The 20,880-nt window shown below is 34.0% G+C and overlaps 1 protein-coding gene across 3 annotated transcripts in view; it reads right to left on the reverse strand.

Moving 5' to 3' along the window:
• CSMD3 (CUB and Sushi multiple domains 3) overlaps positions 1-20,880 on the reverse strand; it is a 579,290-nt gene that overhangs the window by 173,277 nt on the left and 385,133 nt on the right. For all 3 annotated transcript variants that reach the window (XM_050970810.1, XM_030234789.2, XM_050970809.1), the window contains 3 exons: positions 17,541-17,732; positions 16,635-16,761; positions 15,762-15,964 (listed from right to left, as the gene is read on the reverse strand). In XM_050970810.1, the coding sequence (XP_050826767.1) occupies positions 15,762-15,964; positions 16,635-16,761; positions 17,541-17,732 (522 nt within the window). The remainder of the gene's footprint in view (positions 1-15,761; positions 15,965-16,634; positions 16,762-17,540; positions 17,733-20,880) is intronic.

The raw sequence follows: 20,880 nt of genomic DNA on the forward strand, positions 1-20,880 counted from the left end.
TTTAATAATAAATTAAAGATAGTTATTTTTTATATTGTCACGCAATTTTTTTAAAACTTCTGCTTTAGACAGAAGTTTTACCATGAATCCTGTTTGTATATTTAAATATGTTTCTGGGTTTAAACTTAGAAAAAATATTACTAAAAAAGGAAATGACCAAATTCACTGTGTTCTGCCCACTTTAATATTATCTGCCTTGAATTTTGCCATAAACTAGAAAAAACAGTTCTCTGCTTTATCTAAAACATGCAATTCCAGAAGAATGGGGGCTGAGTCTCACTCAGAATTTGCAATCAATCTTGAAGGGCCAAAGAGAGAATATTGTGTTGGCATGAAATTTGTTACTGTCTGTTCATCATATTGTTCTTACTAGATTTCATCATTCTGTAAAAAAATTGGATATGGCTGAAAAAGACATGAAGGGGCCACATAGGAATTCCTGATACAATATCTTTGTGTATTTTAATCACTTAAATAATATTTATGCAAATTAATTTTATAAGATGAAATCAGTGTGCCAAACTTATCACCTTATCATTACTTCCCTTGTTTAGCAGTCATCTTGCATGCTTGCTCAACCCACCTCCTGGTCTTTTGGCTTTGTAACCAAATTGATGAAGCATGGATTAGATAAGTGGAGTATGAAATGGATGGAAAACAGGTTGGTGTGCCAGGTTCAAAGAGTGTCCATGATCCAAAACCTAGGCAGGAGCTGATTAGCAGCAGAGTCCCTCAGGGGTGGTTGGTGACTTCAATATTCATTAAGGACGGGGACAATGAGACAAAGTTAGCTTTTGGCAAGTTTACAGACACTGGCTGATCAGTAGATATGCTCTAGTGCAGGGATGCTATTTAGGGAGGTCTCAGTAGGCTGGAGAAAAAGCCTGAGACAAACTTCAGGCAGTTCTAAAAAGGAAATTCATCCAGAACAAATGAATCCCAAAAGACAATTTACCAGAAAGCAGCTTCATGGAAAAGCAATAGAGAAGACAAAAGCTCTTCTAGGAAGCATGTGTGCACAAAGCAATCAAAAGATGCAACAAGCAAAATTCCAGATGTGTAAAGGAAAACACTGTTTCACTTCAAGTGTGGTCAAACTTTTTTTATTTATTTATTTATTTATTTATTTATTTTACAGAAGGGTTGTTATCTGTTTGACTGTTTTGTGACCAGGTAATTGGACTAGAGGTCTTCAGAGATACTCTCCAACTTTTACTATTCCATGAATATTTTTAAACTTTTCAAATTCACACTAAATACACACAGATTTAATTAAAAAAATAAAACCACTGCTTTAAGACCGTTTTTTGCATTAGAACACTGGAATGTAAAAGAGAGCTTCTCTGCTCCCACTATGTCATCATCTGGGTTTTAGAATTTTAAGTAGATGATTTTTAGAAGTCTAATTCTCTTTTTTTTTTTTTTTTTTTACTGAGTTTAGCATTTTAAAAAGCCTCTATTAAAAGTACGAAATCTAACTGAAGGGTTTATGAACTGGTTTGACAGACCAGGTGAGCTTCTCAACAGGCTGATAATAAATTTATTCTGAATGAACAGGATGTAAGAAAGGAAAAGAATGCAGCATGCCATTAAAAGTACTGAATATACTTTGATTTATCATAAATAAATAATCATTTATTAGGCTAGATTTTCCTAAAATCTGTGGGAAATTTTGCTTCTATCATCTCTTTAAAGTGCTACCTAAAGGAAGAGAGAAAAAACCCTTCATAATACAACTACTACATGATATGTGATTTGTTTATTCACGTAGTTGCATGACATTATCCTAAATATCATCATCAGAATAATAAAACAGTGATGAGTTCTTAGTGAAAGCACACTGCAGAGCTGTAAAGCTACTAACTTGGAGCACTTAGAGTGTACAACTATAGTACAATTTCTCACACAGCCTTTGGAGATGTGGTAGGGTAAAAATAGGTAGTAGCCTTAGGTCTTCATACTGGACAATTCAAATATATATACAAGGTTTTGAAACATCTTTTTCTCTAAATGTTTAATTTGTACCTACATAAAAATCTACTTTTTTTTACTTAAAAGCAAGAACTCCAGTGTTTTGTGTCTTTCACCTCCATTTCAATGTGTGCACATTCCTCCATGGAGCATTTTGACAACTAGGACTGAGAAATTTAGACACCAAATTTCAGCTGTTATTTTACTTTGATGGTAATTTTAAATGGTGATAAAGGCTTATGTATATAAATTATGGTCAAATTAAAAAAAAATATACACATACATATGCATGTTGGTTTGTTTGTTTTTCTTGCATGTCACCACACTTTGTGATGGAAATAAGTGAGCATTACAGAACTCCTAAAAATGACTGTTTCCCTAATTTTCTTTTTTTCCGTCTAATTCATTTTAAAGAGCATAAACCAGGAGAAGGTATCCAGAGTTCCACAACTACAGGGAGATTGGAATATAAATAAATTATTCCTTCATGGTATTTCTGAACACCACATATCTTGCTTTGTAAGTACATGTCTAAACCAACTTGCTTAATTAGGAGTGGCATTAATTTAATTTAATCTTGGCTGTGCAAAAGTTAGGTGTCTTATTAATAAATTTGTTCCCCAGATTCCCTCTACAATCAGTATCACAAGGGACAAACTTTTACTTAACATCAGCACTTAATGTTCTTATCCACTGGAACAGAAGGAAACACATTATTTTTTTCAATTGAGACAGAAATGCTGTATTAATAATTTATATTAAATGTGTAGTCTCTATTTTAATATTAAATCTGTCGGTAAATTCTATTTTTACTTGATTGTTGTCATAAAACTTACCTCAAAGAGGAGGTAGATTTTTTTTTTATAAATAAATTTGTCAAAGTAAGAACCCTCAAACACAGAAATATCTTTTTTTTTGAGGGAAAAAAGTTATGCAAGAAGGAGATTGGAGAAAGAAATTCTCAATAATGTTTGTAATTATAGAATTAATGCATTTCTGGAGAGTTAACAAATATTGCCCATTATTCGAACTGAATTTCTTAATCACAGCTTTCTGTCATGTCTGCTGTAGCCATAAGGGTTTTTCATGAGCCTGACTCTAGTCTATCATTACTACTGTTAAAAGCTTTTTATGTTTATAGGTTTTTTATTTCAGAGAGGCTATCTGTGTGTTCTGCCCTCCATTCTCAAATTTGTTTACCACTTTAATCTGCTTATTTTTTAATATTTCTTTTCATTACCTATCTTCAGCCTATTTTTTTTCTCCTTTTAAAGTGTCAATACTGTTTATGAACTGTATATATTGCAGTACAAGAAGTGGGAATTTTTTTCCTGTTATATATTCAGGCACCTCAATCACTGAAGCGATCACATCATTCCCCATGAAAATTTGTGGAGTAAGCAAAAATTCTGGGAATAATGCCTTTATATATGCCTGATTACTTGCAATGAAATTTTGAGAGCTTTCTGCAAAATAAAGAGGGGGCTATCACAATTCCCCAATTTCTGGAAAATAAAGATTGGGCTATCACAATTCCCCATAAGTTCATGTATAAGCACTAAAGTTCTTTGCGACAAATTAGAGTTGATAAAGCAAGAAAAGAATACCTCATGTTTTATTCTATTACAATGATTGGACACTCAGAGTTTAGGAAATATTGTCTTGAATAACTTGTAAGCTGTGATTGGTGAATGTAATCCATTAAATTCCTATTAAAAACGTTTTTTTATGAGAAATGGACAAACCTCAGATGTGTCTATTACCTAATATATGCAGCATAACAGGTGCAAGAGTCACTCTGTGTGCAGCACAAACCTGTGAGTGATCATCTGAGAGCTTTTTTTCTCTAATGAAGAGAGAAAAATGCAGAAACCTATTTTATTTTTTCTCTTGGCACTGCTAGTTCAGAGTAATCACATGCAATCAGTCAAACAATTTGGGCTAGATAAAGAATGAAGAGACAATTCTTGATCATAAATTCCAGGATGGGGATGAACGCAGCTCACGCTCAAACTGTTCAGTAGGTGTGAGATTAGTGAACATATTAGATACACAGAGCTGGTATGTCTCTCTACATGGTCAGAGTGACAGAAGGTGTTTCAACACAATTATTACACACTTCTGAGCTGAGTATGTTTGTAAAATAAAACCCCAGATTGTGTTTTGGTTTGCAATGGGGCATGGTTTTGGAGCAGATGAGTTGTTTTCATTTGCATGCAGCTAAATTTGAAGATACACTACTGAACTACGCTAGAATGACTCTGAACTAAGAATATCTCTAAATAGTGTTGCCAGCAGAGGTTCATTACCAGCTGTTTCAATCCATGTATCAGCTCCTCTTAGTTCTTCTGTGTAATGTGCTAACACAGAAATAACTGAAGGGCCCACAAGTGAGACTTAATATCTCAGATAGCCATATAACCATATTTTCTAATTTAGACTTTGAATATGAGATCACCAATCCTCCAGAAAACAAATGCCATTGCACAGGCAGAAGTATTTACTCTTGGAAGCTGTTTGTCTTACACAGTTCCTGCTAGGTGACTTGAATAAAGTGGGGCAGAATCTTGTTTAGAATCTTGGCAGCCAAACCATGCAAAAAATTAATTTCCCTTCCACCCAAAACTTGTTTGAATTTTTCCTAAGAGCATTCATATAAACAAATTCATATATTTTGAGCAGTAGAGATGAGGGTGATGATCCTAAATCATCTCTTTATGAGCTGTACAATACTGTGCAAATGCTCCTACAGAGCCACAGAAACCATTAAACTAGCATTCAGTCATACCCAGAAAAGATGTAAACACAGATTGCCATTTATGTGGGGTATAAAAAAGTTTTGATACATCTTTTTAATAATAAAATATTTATCCATAAAACAGATAATTAAATATTCTTAATTGATTATTCCTACTTCAAAAGCAGTAAGTTTCTACCAGGGTCAAAAAGTTTCTGATAGTTCATAAGCCTGGGAAATTTACCAGGTGACTGAAATGTACCAAAAGGACAGCCCTAATGTCATTGAGAAAAGATACCTTGAAGCATAGCATTAAAAGTTGGACAAGGTTATAAGAGACTCCATTGATGCTGGAAACAATATAATAAATGTCTTGTGATTTCTTGATGCTAACAGTGATTTCTAAATTTGCCATCCTAATGCATGCCAAGTCAAATATAATTAAAGAGTCTGAATCCCAAACCTGGAGAATTAAGGAAAAAAGAAATATTTTCTTCTTTATTCTTTTTTCTCCTTTATTTTTCTCCTTTCCCCAGAGCACACAGTCACATCAGTAGCTTCAACCCTTCCAAATTTCAAGCTCTTCATAACACAAATCATGTTCAAAATGTTACTACAAACTTATTTAAACCAACATATTCTTCCAAACTCCTATCACTTTAAATAAAGGCTTTCTAATATTGCTGGTCTTTCAAACATGCATCAGCCTGAGCCAAGCCTGATTGCACCTTCAAAACTCAAGCTGCCACATAATATCTTTACCCATATGGACACTGCAGTCTCCCTGAATCTTTAATGCTGTTTGAGAACCAGGTAAGCCTGGTATTTGCTATTTTAAATCCAACCTTCTATGTACCTTTTCCTGAAAAAGAAAGAATAAATTTCCTACAGCATTTTCATGGTCTTCTACCAACAGAAGCACTTCTGATAGCATTTCTTTAATCTATTTTTAACTCTCCTTTCTGCTGTAGACCTAACAGATCTTTAGAAGCATGGTCATTAAAATTCTTAAGTAAATTCTAACCACAGACTCCATTTGTTGATTTTTCATGATTTCATGGATTCTATCTAAGTTTGTCAGGTATTGTTTCAATATTAAAGTGGGAAAATATTAGGAATAAATCAAAGAATCAGAATTTTATTTGAGACAACACATCCTTAAAATGAAAAAGTTTAACATCTTGCATAACCAGGGTTTTCTATGTTGTATAGGCAGGGCTCTGTGTTAAGGAAACTTCCCCCTCCAACTATCCTGGACTAACTCTGGCAGTCACACTTGCACAACCAAAACTTGGGGTAAGGCTCCTGCACAGCCACACACCCCACACCCACAGTCAGAACAAGTTTCACCAGCTTGACCCCATCTCAGACATCAACTGAACTTGTTTTAAAACTCCTGTTTACACTGTAACCTGGTATAGTCTCTTTTTTTTGGTGTGGTGGGTGGAGATGGTAAATGGGGGAAGATGGCAGCAGTGGACATGAGGCTTTTTCTTAAGGATTTTTATCTGATTTTACTATCAGATAGGTTAGGATTATAGATAGGTTATCAGAAAGGATAGGTTATGGATCATACTACTAGGTACACTGTAGTTCTTAGGAGATAATTGACATTGGTTTAATGAGATAACATGATTTTACTTTTTCTTATTGTTTTTGTTTTGTCAATTTATACTAGTTGTTAAAACCATCCAAAGCACTACACTTCTCTTACCGTGTCTTATTGGAAACCTTAATAGTTATTTTATCTCCAGTTCATAAGTAATAATCTTTTTTTCCAATGATATGAACTCTCCAGTTTGGAACAGGTATTATTTCTTAAGTATTTGCTCAGAGCTTTGGCAATGAGTCTGAAACTCAGGCCCAAATAAATAAATTGACATGCGGTTTCAGATAATTTCTGAAATTCAGTCAAAAATGGATACTGTGACAATATCTAATCATGCCGGCAATGCATTCCAGCTGAGAAGAAGGGTTTTGAAAATCTTAATTTCATTTAGATTGCAAGTTTAGGGCTTGGGGTTTTTTGGAACCTTTTTGTTCTTTGAAGATTTTTATACTGTATCAGACTGCATATTCCTTTATGTTACATGTGAATACCGTGAGATAGAAATAGCTTCTCAAAAAGAAGAAATTATGAGAACCTTGGACCACACACAAGGGCTGCTCATGCAGTGAAAAATCTTACTAATGGTAATTCAGTTCTTAATAGGATTTCTATTAAAAAGATTATTCAGATGATTTGAGGTAAAATGTGCATGTTTCATTTGTTGGTCTGCAGAATAGTGTGCAACCTGCTTTGCTGCAACTGTCAAGGATATGGTTGTACAAGAGAGAGCAGCACTTCTGGTTTGCCTTGTCTTTTAACTGAAATCTTCTGAAGAGGGGGGGAAGTTGTTCCTATGTTAAAAGTTAAATTTTTTATTTTGCCTTTTAGTTTCACAAATTGTATATTTGCATTGTAGATTTATAGTTTCAAAAAACCAAGAATATTTTGATATTTCTTAAAGATATGGCCAAATCTTTAATCTGTCTGAATTTTTTACTTTTGTCAAATTTTTCCAATAATGCTTTTTATTTGTTTGCTTGGGTTGAGTTGGGGGGTGGAGAGGGTGTACTATAATTGGTAAGTTTGACATTGATGCAGAATCTGCCTCATCATTTGGTAATATTCTGTCCATACACTTGAATGCCATTACCCTGCTCTTTGCTAAGGCAATAATTTTTTTCTGTTGAAGAGAGTACTATACTATAGTCACTTGAAAAATTTAAAGAACACTGTCAAAGAATAGCTTCTGTTTTCTTTAGCATTATACAGATTACATTTCACCAAAACAACAATGGAATATAAATAAGAATAAAGATTCTCTATTTATATATTTAGCAAGATTTTAAAATTCATCTCTGCAAATTAATTGTATCTCAGACTGCATGTCAGAATATGTCCATCCTGCAATTGAAGACACCAGCCCACAAAAAAAAATTTTCCACATTAATACACACAGGACAGAAAGACAAGCATTCATCAGTCAAGAGTCTTTTTTCTATCTGTCAATGATGAGATCAAGGAGATTACTGGAATGCTGTTAAGGAAAAATACAATTTCCTTGACAAAAAAATAACAGTAAAAATCTCTCTTTTATAGTACTATGTTACAAAATAGGTATCCCTGGCCAGAAATGGGGTAAGAGGGAAAGTAGGAACAGAAAATAAGCTGAAAAACTTGAAGTCAACTCCATTGTAGCAGGGTGTTTGTGCTACACTGATGGTTGGACATGATGATCTTAGAAGTCTTTTCCAACATTAATGATTATAAATATATATATGCCATTCTCTAAAAATATTACTTTTCTCTAGATACATTTCTGTGATGTTCAGTCAATTACAAGCTTGGAATAAAACCTCCAAAACACTTTCCTTTCCTTTCATGTATTGTATACAATAGAATATGCACTTCTCTTACACTAATTGACTTAAAAAGGAGACATGTTCAAATGAGAAGAGACTAAGACCTTGGAGAAACAGAAGATAAGTCTCAAAATAGTTGTCCTTCCTGTACATTTGTGAACTCTACTGTAGTCTGAATGTAGAAAAAAGGTAACAATCCTGAAGATTCCTGTACCTGTACTAGCAGGAAAGATCCTATCACGTGTGTGCATGTATCTATAAAGGATGGCACATGAATGATAAACAAAGGAGACTAATGATACTGAAAATGATGAACAGAATATCTATCTCCAAGGTAGCATTAACTAGAATGAATGAAAGCCAGAATTTCTCAGTGACAGAATAATTATGGCATCCAATTTATCTCCCATTGGAAAATGGCTTCCCCAGTGATGTGGTTGAATGTCAATTCCACAGTTTTCTTCTGTCTTTTATATCAAACACTTAGCAAGATACCATTTTGGAGAATTCTGCAAAACCAGTTCAATACACTGTTCTCCTATGTACAGAATTTATTGCAAGATGAACTCCACACACATTTAAAGATGAGCAACCTGTCACCTGTGCTCAGTTTCATAAAAATAAATCACATAAGCCTCAAACGACGGATTTGTCAGTCTCACAGTATGTTGCTTGATGTTCTATATAAGATTGCAAATTTGGACTGATGAGTAATCAATCTAGCATATGAATGCAGAGACTAATTTTCATGGTGAATTCTTCATAAGACAAGGGGTTTGGGTTATGTTTCTTTGTGCATAGAAGACAAAACATGTTAAGTCTTGGCCCCATACAGTTTTGTCCACTTATTGGTAGCAAAAGAAATGCAAAGAAAGGAAAGCTTAATTGAGATTATACTCCTTATCCAGTCAATGGAGTCACATAATTTTGGCCCCAAAAGAGCATAAAGAGGCAAACTATATCATTAATCATAGGTAATTTGATCACCAGTCTTCCTCATACCCTCATTCTTTCATTTGATACTTTGAATAAAGTCATACACTTGTGCATGTGAATATAGACCAAACTGCAATGCTTTTCTGTTGGTGTCAGACCTAAATATTAGGAAATTACCTGGTACAAAAATTAGCATAACCTGTATACTTTTGACAAATTTTTAGTGACTAATACAAAATAGAAAATAAAATACATGGTATTAATTAAGTCTTCAAAGTGTCTTAGTTGAACTAATTTCAAGGATTTCTATTATAGCATAAATATTTTGCTGTCTTGTGCTCTGTTTTGATCAATAGTTAAGTTAGATTTCAGTGAAAGAGATTGGATTAACCAAAGGAAAAAAAAAGTTAGAGAACCTTTTCTGAAACAGAAAAGCAATTTTATTTATAATATTAAGAAACACAGAAGTATAGTTTTGCACTTCCAAATTTACTTTACTATATACACAATTGTAAATATTTGTAGTGGACTTCTTCTGCAATTAAAATAACCCATTGGAACTGAAAATTTTATCCAAGAAACTTAAAGGAGAGTGTTCAATTTTATTATTCTTTGACAGAAAACATAGCATCAGATTTTCCAGATTCAAAGAATAGCTTTCCCACATAATAAAATTGAAATATGAAATTAAATATTAGTCTGAGACATACAACATTTGAAATTTGGAACCATATCAGCTTGATCTCTCTGAAATGCCATGTCACAAATCAGACAAAGTCAACTTTACCTATGTACATTTAGGACAGGTGAGTAGACTTGCTATTCATACAAGTCAAAAGGGTTTGGACAAGCTATACTACATGCAGTTTAAAAATCAGGAATTTCAATCTCAAATATAATTAAAAGAAGTTACTTTTATGGTGACATGGAGGAGAGGAGGATTTGTTTATTTATAATGCTAAAATTACTTATAATGTAATTCTACTTATAATGTAATTTTATGTCACCAACTTCTTTTGATATTTCCTTTCAGCTTTCACTTATTATTACTATAACTCCTGGTCTCTGTAGCTACAAGTCATTACCAAGGCATTTTACATGCAAGCATTAACTCACAGTATTTGCCTGCGTAAAATGCACATATCTTCTATGCTACTGAAGTAAGATGACAACTACTAAGTTATTGTAATTTACAAACTTGTGACAGGAATGACATTTTTGTCATTGAAAGACATAAATGGTCACTCCTTTTACTAATATCTGCTTCTTAAAAGAAAGGTAACAGCCGATAGTAGAAAAGAAATCTATTAACTGGTCTCTTTCTTTTTAAGCCTCTTGATGCTGAAAACAAAGCAAACCCACCCCCACCCCCAAAATCAAACAAAAAAAAAAAATCCCTAAACTAAACAAGCAAACACACACCAATACCACCTCCTACAAACCTAAAACAAAACCACTGAGCTAAATTTACAAGTGTGGACATCCACAGATATTTCCGATAGGAAAGTAGTGGTCCTGAAATCTACAAATCCAAAGGATTCTGCTCAAAGTTGAAAGAAATCAGCAAACCAGATTGTGAAAATATTTTAGATTAAAATTTCTTTCTGCTATGGAATAGACACAAGGAAGAATAAACCCTATGTTAGCGACTTCAGAAAAGTGAAAAAGTTACGTTAGGAAGTAATCTCTACACCAGCAGTGGTAGGAAACAGCATTCTGAGAAAGAAACCTGTAAAATTCCCCGTATGCATTTGCAAATCACCTTCAGGTCAAATATATCAGAAGTAGAGATCTTTATTATTGGAAAGCTGAGGAAAAGAAAAAAAATAGAAATACAGGAAGGTGTTCATCACCAAAAGAATCATCCTAAATCCTAAATGCGACTGTGGCTAATAGGTCTGTCTTTGAACAAAAGAAATCCCACCAAAATACAAGAAGAAGAAAAAGACATCAATGAAAACAACAACAAAAAATAAAAGAAATAAAAGAAAAAAATTGAACACAAAACATTTAGAAGACATAGTGACTATAAAGTATAAATATAGAAAGTTGATTTGCAAGCATTTAATCATCACAATAATCAATGCAAGCAATATGATGCATTATAATTCTAGACTGGAAATTAATATTGTCAGACTTAAGCCATGCAAGCAGGTATCTGCCTCAAGTGTTCTAGGCTTTTTCTATAGTATATAGAGGCAAGTAACTCCTAAGGGCTATTTATCCAGTCTTAAAATAAAGAGGAAAAGCTAGCTGCAGTTTGACAGTAAATCCAAGCATTTTAAGGCATATCCTGTTATATTAGAAATACTGCTAGAGCATCTATTTACAAAACCTTCCCAATACTCAAAAATATTTACAGTTTAGTTCTGCACTGACTGCCTTATAATGCTCAAAAAAAGCTCTATCCTGTGTGATGTTTAATTAGTCAGAAATGTGACTGTACTCTGAGGTCCGAGCAGAATGTATTCTGTAATGCTGAGTAATTCAGTAGTGCAGCTCTTAGTGGTGAAATAATGGCCTGCTAAAGATGAATACAGATCCTTCCTTTCTGCATGAAACCTAAATGGCACCTGAAATGTTAAAAGTAGCAGAGAGAAAACTTTCCTGTAATACCAGAATCAAAGGTCTTTAAAATCTGTAGAAAGGATCTGATTAATTTATTGGGATCTGATCTAACATTACATACTTCAGACATATTAAAGTGATTAGGGATATTATTTTAAACATGCACAAAATTATTATCAGCAAATGGTTAACATTTTGTGTTCTTACTCAACTACTTCCAGTTCTCTGTCTTTTTTTTCACAGCTACTACTTTCATCTTGGTGACATGAATTGATATCAACTGATGAAAATGCTTCACTGTGCCTAATATTTTGGTCTGACCCTGAGAAATACAGTTCACATCTCTGGCAAATACATAATTTTTTCCCCTTCACTTGTCTTGAAGGTTTAGTTTTCTATTTTGTGCAGAATTTACTGTTAAAAAAAAAAAACAACTGCTGATTTAATTGGTATTTTTCTAGTATGTACTGGGCTCCTCATGCTCTGTCTCTGTCAGTTGAGAGAAAATATGCTGTAGCAGGTATTTCCTGTTTGCATGCCATTTAGACATGTTCCAAAATCCTCATATTTTTGTCTTACTGTTGAATCGCCAGAGGTTCTCATTTTCCTTTTACACATATATACAAAGTTTTTGAAATCTTCTGCCTTCTAGTACATCTTTTGATACTTTGATTTTCAGGATTTGTGGGCTCTGATTTCTATCATGTTACTTCACTGATGTCTGAAAGAAGACTGCAGAAACTGAGAACTTCCACTGCTTAAATTAAGAGATACTGTTGTGGTCATTTGCAGAGGTCCAATACAAAAATTAAAGGCATAAAGACACATAAAAGAAATATTAGATCAAAATTCTGCTCTGCCTAGTGATGACATGTGAAGTCATTTATTTATTTGTTTACATTAGATGTATAAAAGAAGTTGTATACTTTCACTAGCCCTGCATAATTGGTGGAATGTAGAGAAGAACAATCAGGCTGAGTTCCCTTATTTAATCTGAAATTCATCGCTTTTATTTCTTCTTCTCAGAGTAATGTACAATTTTGTTAAATTAAAAAACCTATCCTTGTCAACCACAAAAAAACCTCCAGTAATTCTTAGTTCACCATAAAATAAATAATTTCTTGCCCCTTTACTCTGACCTTGTGAGACCCCAGCTGGAGTATTGCATTCAGCTTTGTGGTCCCCAGCACAGAAAGGGCATGAGCCTGTTGGAGTGAGTCCAGAGGAGGCCACCAAGATGATTAGACAGGAAAGGCTGAGGGGAAAGGCTGAGAGAATTAGAATTTCTCTGTCTGGAAAAAGGAAGGCTACAGGGAGTCCTAGTTGTGGACTTCCAGTACATGAAAAAGCCTACATGAAACACAGAGAGAGACTTTTGCCAAGGGCATGGAGTGGCAGGACAAAGGTCAAACTGAAACAGAGTAGGTTTACATTACATATTAGGAAGAAATTCTTTACTATGAGCATGGAGAGGCACTGGAACAGGCTGCCCAGAGAAGCTGGGGGTGACCCATAACTGGCAGTGTTCAAGGCCAGGCTGGATGGAGCTCAGAGTAAGGTGTTCTAGGGAAAGGTGTCCCTGCCCATGGCAAGAGGCTTGGAGGGCTGGAACTGGATGGTCTTTAAGGTCCCTTCCAACCCAGACCATCCAATGATTCTGTGATTATTTTCTTACAGAAAGAGATTATGAATGTTTAAACCATCAAAATAGTTCTACTATTTCAGATACAAATAACCTTTTGGGGCTTATTTCCTCCACAAAAAGGCAAGCTAACATAAAGAAACAAAATAGACTAATTGACATAATGGGCAAGAAAAATCTCATTGTGAAACTTTTTCCCTTTGGATCCCTCTAAATTTTACAAAATTAATAACAACTTCCATGACTTTTAAAGGATTGCTTTAGGCAGATCTAGAAAGAAACAATTCTAATATTACCTGCTGTAATACATAAAACTAATTAAATATAATTTTCTTTCTACTTTTTATTTAACATTTCATCTTCTTTAGGCTTTTCCATCCACTCTTTAATTTGGTGAAGGATGCTACCTCACCTGCCTTTTGTATCTCCAGACAGAAATTATTTTTCTGATTATATTGGGTAGCTTATAGAGGAGTCAAATATAAGTTATACCACATTATCGGTGGTGAAAATTTTTCCTTATTAAATGACATGAAAAATTGTGTAAGAAAAATTGATAAAATGAAATAAAAAACTGTAAGGAACTAATAGGAAGGTTTGACCCATTTTTGGAAACATATTTTTGTTTAAAGGGTAAGAATATAATAGAGAAGAAAATAAAGCATTCAAAGTCTTAAATGAGTTTGAACATAAAATATCTGTTGTCATTGAATAACAGTCCTCTTGAGGTAAAAGGGATGATAATCCAGTTAAATACTCTTACTTCATGAAATGGCAAGACGAAAGTAAAAGCAGATACCTCCCTTGTGTGAGCTTTCTGTTGGTTAATTACAGAGTAGCTAGAGTATGAAGACACCATCTGTTTTACTCAGACAATATTATGTACTCAAAGAAAGTATATGAATGCTTGCAACAAAGCTGCAAAGAACTCTCCTTCTCTCTCCTCCATCTCCTCAAATATTTTTCTTTATTGGTTAGTGAAACAATATGTCCACAGAGCAATAGTGTTATTCAGGCAGTGTAGATATTTGCACATTACTTTAAAATCTTCACTTAGGGAAAAAAAAAAAAAACCAAAAAATCTCTGTTATTCTACTGATAATATACACCCAAACTGTGCCACATCAACAGTTTGAGTGGGATCTCTCTGATTTTGAGAATCTGGAATAAAGACAAAGAGAAACGCTGAGGCAGCAAAACTTCACGGATTCTTTAGTGTCATTAGAACTCAACATACTGCAAAAGCAAGGAGAAACAAATAAAAAGCCTATCAGATAAATTTCTAAACCCTCTTTTCACATAAATCACTGCAACTGCCTCAGTAACTGTTTTAGAACTTTACTCCCATGTACTATCCATTTTTCCTTGTAACTCCATTCTTATTCTGCATCAATCTATTTGTCCACTCAGCTTTAATGACTGTCTAAATAAATCCAGTGCATAATGGTCTTCCTCTCTGGCTTCAACAATAATTATAAAAGCATGTCTGAGAATGGAAACACACATGTGAGATTCTCTCTAACAGGCTCTGGAAGGGGGTAAGGTTGTAAAATGGCAAAAATACTTAGGAGCCAGGGGATTAAAACCTCTATTCACAGCTTCAAAAATAAGATGATGGAGCAGAAGCATTCTGTCACTACAAAAAAAATATCTTTCACTTTGTACTCTCATTTGCATAATTCATTCTTCCTTTAAATTACTGTATGCACATACATGTATTTGTCATACACATGGAAAGAATAAGAGTAGGGGAAAACAAGGGCTAATACAACTACCAGGCACAGGAAGCACAATGAGGTAAATAGTGTTAACACTGAGTCTCTGTGTCAAGCCATGTTAGAACTGGTGCTACCACTACACAAAATTATATTAGACTAGATCTTGCTAATCTTGAAAAAAAAGATATAAATTTCACTGACCCGAGGAAAAAGAAGGTCAAAATGGACCTGGCTCAATGATTTCTTCTGTTTCAGCAATAAAATGTCTAAAGGGATTTAATAACAGTTAGGCAACTGTTTAGATTTGTCATCCTGCTGCCTGTAATAAGATGATACAGCACTAGAAGGCAAAGGGAGAAGGACATTGCTGTTCCTGTGGAGCTCTTTCCTGTTTCATCCCATACAATCACAAAATAAATGAAAACTCCCCACAGATGTCTCTGAAAGCAGAAACTCTTAATGATTAGAGAAGGATGGAGATTTTAACTTGCCTACTTCACCTCCTTTGTGAAAAACACTAATCATAGTTATAAGCATTCTTGCATTGCCCCAGCTGCCCTTGAAAACCAACACTAGCAAAGAACATTATATTTTATTGGTTTTGTTTGTTTGTTTCTTTAAGATAAAAATATAGCTTTACAACAAATCTTTAAGTCTGTGCCAATTCTTTTCCTTAAAACATCAGAAATGTAGTCACTGATTTCAAGTTTTTCCAGCATGACAATTTTCTGTGAGTGAATTATCCTATAAAACAAATTAAAAATTAAATTTAATAACTTACTTGAAAACTGTATGGCGAATCCAGATTTACTGATATAGAAATCTGTGTCAAATTGGATAGTTACTATGTTGAGTGTACTGTGAATGCCTTCAGGAATAAGGGAGCCACTAATTTCTTTGAGCAACATCTCATTCTCAGGTGGACCATCCCAAACTCGAAGAATGTCATGGGATGCCTCAGTATCAAAAGCAAGAAATTGAAGGCTGAAAGAACATAATGATTTTAATGTCAGCTTTAATATTACTCAACAACATAACTTTAACAACAAAACTAAGCCAGCAACAGAAAAAAGCAAAGAAAATTTAACTTTAAAAGGCAGTTTTTTATAATGTTTCACACATTTATCTTTGACTGCATGAGAACCCAATACAAAAATGAATTTGAATGAAAAAAACTTAGAATATTTGAATTTGACCACCATAAAGTAAAATATTACTTTAGCCATTCAAATAATCTATAAGTATCTGCACAATCTTTTCAGAAGACTGTTTCAGTTTTTCTAAAACAATATTGTATATCACATTCCCATCAAAACTAATTAACTAAAAAGAGCTGTGAAAATGCAGTTGTGTTATTTTGTTGTTCTGCATTTTTTTTTAATGTAGTCTTTCACTAAAGAGTTCCTCTGCCTCCAGCATTTCACAAAATTATAACCAATTGTAAAGCTCAGTCTTCTTTGGATAATGCTTATTAAAAAAGCAACAGTTTCAACCCAAACCTAAAATGCTAAAACCTGTGATCTGCATCTTAAGTTTTTTGCCCCAAATCCCTTTTTTTTCCTCCAGTCTAGAGAGTGATTTGGTTATTATGGGGCTCCAAGATTTGGTTATTAGAGTAAAAAAAAAAAAAAAAATTAAGATTCATTTTCAGTACCTGACAATATTTCCTGGGTCTACTTCAATCACCCACATGCAACGCAGATTGTTGTCATAAGGAAAAGGATAGCCAGGAGACAAGATTCTTCCTGATGACTCTCCTTTAAACCGTCCTCCACATTCAGCTAATAAAAAACAACATGATGGAAAGATCTTACAGCTAATCATCAGAGCAATCAATTTACACACCTACTCTTTTGATGAACAGGCTACACAATTAAACTGACCATATGCCATAATATTACAAACCAGCATATAAGGACTCACATATAAGCATTCACCCCTTGCTTCACCTTAATCCCAATTTCCTCTAAATGAAGATGAAAAAGAAAGCCACAATAATATTTAAGTCTTATCTTCTTCTCACTCCCCTATGGGAACAACTGAGCCTGTAGGTAGCTGAAAAACTTATGAAGTTATAGTAATATGGTATAGAAACAGGAATGACAAAAATACAAACTAACTTTATATATCTTCATATCTTAATTGTTTTATTTTATTTAATCTATTTCACATAAATATAGGAGATTTTTCTAGCTTATTGATATTCATATAAGTAAAAAATACTAGTTTTACAATTAAACTAATTAAGCTAGTTTTCTAATTAAACTTTTTACGTTGATTACTTTCTGACAATTACTAGATTTGCATGTATTAGGACTTTCAATATGCACAAATGTTTAAGAATTGCTATCTATTTTAACCTAAAAAGGCAATATGGCTTAGATAGATTTAGATGAGGAGAGAGAACTATAAGAGTCTGTGTAAATAGATCTCTACATATATTCGATCATATCAGATCACACATATCAGATTTTACATAGATATAGCAATCCTTACAATATTTCTTAATTCAAAAAAAAAGTAAAGAAATAAAAAAAAAAAAAAAAGAAGAGTGTAATACCAATGCATGATGGTAGAGGATAGTCCCAGGCCCTTCTTTCCCCAGTCATACACTTTAAAAGGCTACTTCCATGGAGAGTGTAACCTGGATTGCATCCATAAATTATAGTACTTCCAGCAAAATGACCTTGGTCACTAATTTTATATCCAAACTGGGGCACACCAGGGTCTTCACAGTGTGACAGTTCAAAACCTGTGTGAGGAATGAAATGTATTTACAGAATCAAACACATAAATACATTAAAGAAATTCAGATTTTCTGGTTTTCAGTGGAAATCAGTCATTTTCAAACTACATATAACGACATCTTTAGGATTTCTTCTCTGTTATTAAGCAGCCTAAGTAGAATAACAGCCTATACACCTTTCCTAGGGCATGACCAAGCTGTGTCATAAATTCAATTTTCCTAAGAGTTCAATTAAAGACAGAAAAAATACATTATCAATATCAACCAGTTTTTAAATTTTATGATAAATTGTAAATTAGAAGCCAAAGGGACTAGTGAACAGACATTTAAAGGCTCATAAACAAAACATCAGATTTCTCATTATTTTGCATTGTAACAACAGCAGCACAATAGCACCTGTGGCACCAAAGAAAAACTGCTATTTCCATCAATCCCTATGCTAATTTTTCATTCAGCAGTTTGTAAATTTAAGAACTACATGCAGGAATCAATGGAAATAATGATAGAGAGAACTCAAGCCAAACAACTTGGACATTTTTAAGACTTAAGAGACAGGAAGCAAGAAGAAAACAAAATAACAATGCATTACATAGAAACAGGGAGGTATGCTAATTTATGGGGAAAAGTAAACTGCAATTTGGGAGAAAAAATTTCTATTCCAAATCAAGTTTTCTGTTATTAATTGAGAAGCAACTTGAAATCTCACTTTGTTCCAAGTCAATAATTTTACCAATGGCTTAAAATGTATATAGGCAAAAAAACAGAGCCTTTGTGTCAGATTGCTATTCCGATACATAGGTAATATGGGAGGAAATGAAGGGATTTTCATGTCTACTTTGTTCAACAAAGCATTCACACAGTATCTCTCCATCTGGTCAACAGTTGGTAGCCCTTCAAAATATCTCTCCTCAGTGGATGCATTACAATTCTTTATCTTAAAAAATCTTCCTTATTTTATATTACAGACAAAACACTTGTAAATGCATTGTAAATATTGGATAAGGCTGCTCAGGAAAAAAAGAAAAAAGAAAAAGAAAGAATTCTATCAAATGCTGTATGTTTGTGAAGGTTCTTCCTTCAGCTCATTTCATGTGTGACTGAACATGCTCAGCCTCCACAACTTCTGAGCTGAACTTTTCTCATTACTAACCTATTGTTTCTTAGTAAAGTGCTGCAGAAGCTCTGAAAGACATTAACGTGAGTCCTAGATGAAGAACCATTTTTGATAATGCTGTTCTGGACACTTATTGACCAGTTAAAACTACCACTCTTCTAAGAAAACTTCTGACCACATTGTGAAAATCAAAAATCAAATCTGCCTTGATCCTGTACATGTCCTCATTTCTGGAAAGCCTTCTTGCAGACACAGAACCAAAGTCAACTTCTTAACTGATCACCCTTTTGAGGGTGAACATGTAACTCCATTGCCTAACCACAGGAACTAGCAGCATTTTTGCTGCCTTAACTACATGTGACCAGAGCAGGCAGAGGGCATGGTGTCTCAGCCAGAGCATGGTGGGGCAGTTGGTGTGGGACAGCACACAGGGAGAACACCTCTTTGAAGGGTGAAGCTTCCATGGGCCCAGTGGAGAGACCTGAACTCCTCATAACTCAGCAAAGGGGCCCTGGTTTTTGAGCATCTGCACAGCTCAAGGGTGCTCATCCAACCTCACCAGAAGGCAGAATGGTGGGCACTCCTCAGAGCACAGGCTGCAGCTCTGACTGGGAGGTCTGCACCATCTCTCCTGGCTTTTGGATCCACCCAGACAGAGCTCAGACTGAGCACTTCCTTGTATCCGATCTAAATGTGCCCTCTTTCCATTTAAGGCCAGTATCCCTTGACCTGTTATCACACATCCTTGTAAAGAGTCCCTTTCCATCTTTTTGTAGGCTTCCTTTAGGCACTGGAAGATCCTAAAAGGTCTCCCCAGAGCCTTCTTTAGTTCTTCATAGGAAAGGTGTTCCACACTTCTGATCATCTCTGTTACCTTCTTCATGACTTTGTTTTTTTCTTTAAATTCTACTACTATCAACAAAAGAAGATTCATCACTCTTCAGGCTAAGAATTCTTTCGGCTAGAAAAGTGTACTCTAATATGAATGTCTCAAAAGACAGGAAATGTTATTGATAAGATTCAAGTGCTGGGTTTGGTTCCACCTATAAAAATATGAAAAATTAAATTCCTTGACACATACAGTAACACAGCACTGAACATCCTATCTTTAATCATGGGGTACAGTCCTATTCCATCACATGCTATTACAGAATATAATTATGCAACTTTCATCTGAAAAATAATTACATACTCTTATCATCTTGAAGTATTTTCCTTTCATACAGCAAGAATTATGCTATTTTTTGTTAGAATTGTTTTTAAAAACATTATGTTGAGCTTTTAAATGAACAATTTTTTAACAGGTGAAAAATGAATTATTTGAGCACAAGAGAAAGATAATTTGTTGGTAGCTGCATTGCAGAATTACCTTATAACACTGTCCTGCTTGACAGAAATTAGCTCTACATAATAATACAGTGATGGCAAAAAAAAATTTACACTACAAAAGTCATATACACTACATGTCAATAGTCATGTGCAACAATTTTCAGAAACTGACATTTTTTAAAGTAGATGTATACAGCTTCTTCCGTATACCCTCTAAGCCAGATATCAGAAATATTTTTTTCCTCTCCTCATCTTCCAAGTTTAAGTCCATATATAGGTTTGTGTTAGGAGCTTGTCTTTATCAATTTGGTTCTAAACAATAATCCAAGCTCAGAAACAAAAGCAAAGTAAATATCAGAGATTAGTCTTAAGAAGGAAAATTTCCTTACTTATGCCTTATCTCCATGAAGCAATGCTTTTTGGTTGCATCTTTTAAACTACTCACATACTTCAATATTTTTATGTGCTAAAACAATTAACTTAAACTTACCCTGGTTATTATTTTTTATTCTCTCCAAAATTGAAAAATACTCTTCTAGAAAAATGACAGTGATTTATGTACCAGATTAAATGTCAAAGCCAGGTTTCAATATGCTATGTGCTTTGGGTTTTTTTGAGGTACAGCAATGAAAGTATATTATTTTGATAAGTAAGTTGCTTTTAATTTCTTCCATAATTGTCATTTAATAGCATTTTAATCTTATGAGAGAA

The sequence above is a fragment of the Serinus canaria genome, chromosome 2 (genome assembly GCF_022539315.1).
Source record: "Serinus canaria isolate serCan28SL12 chromosome 2, serCan2020, whole genome shotgun sequence".
NCBI lineage: Eukaryota > Metazoa > Chordata > Aves > Passeriformes > Fringillidae > Serinus > Serinus canaria.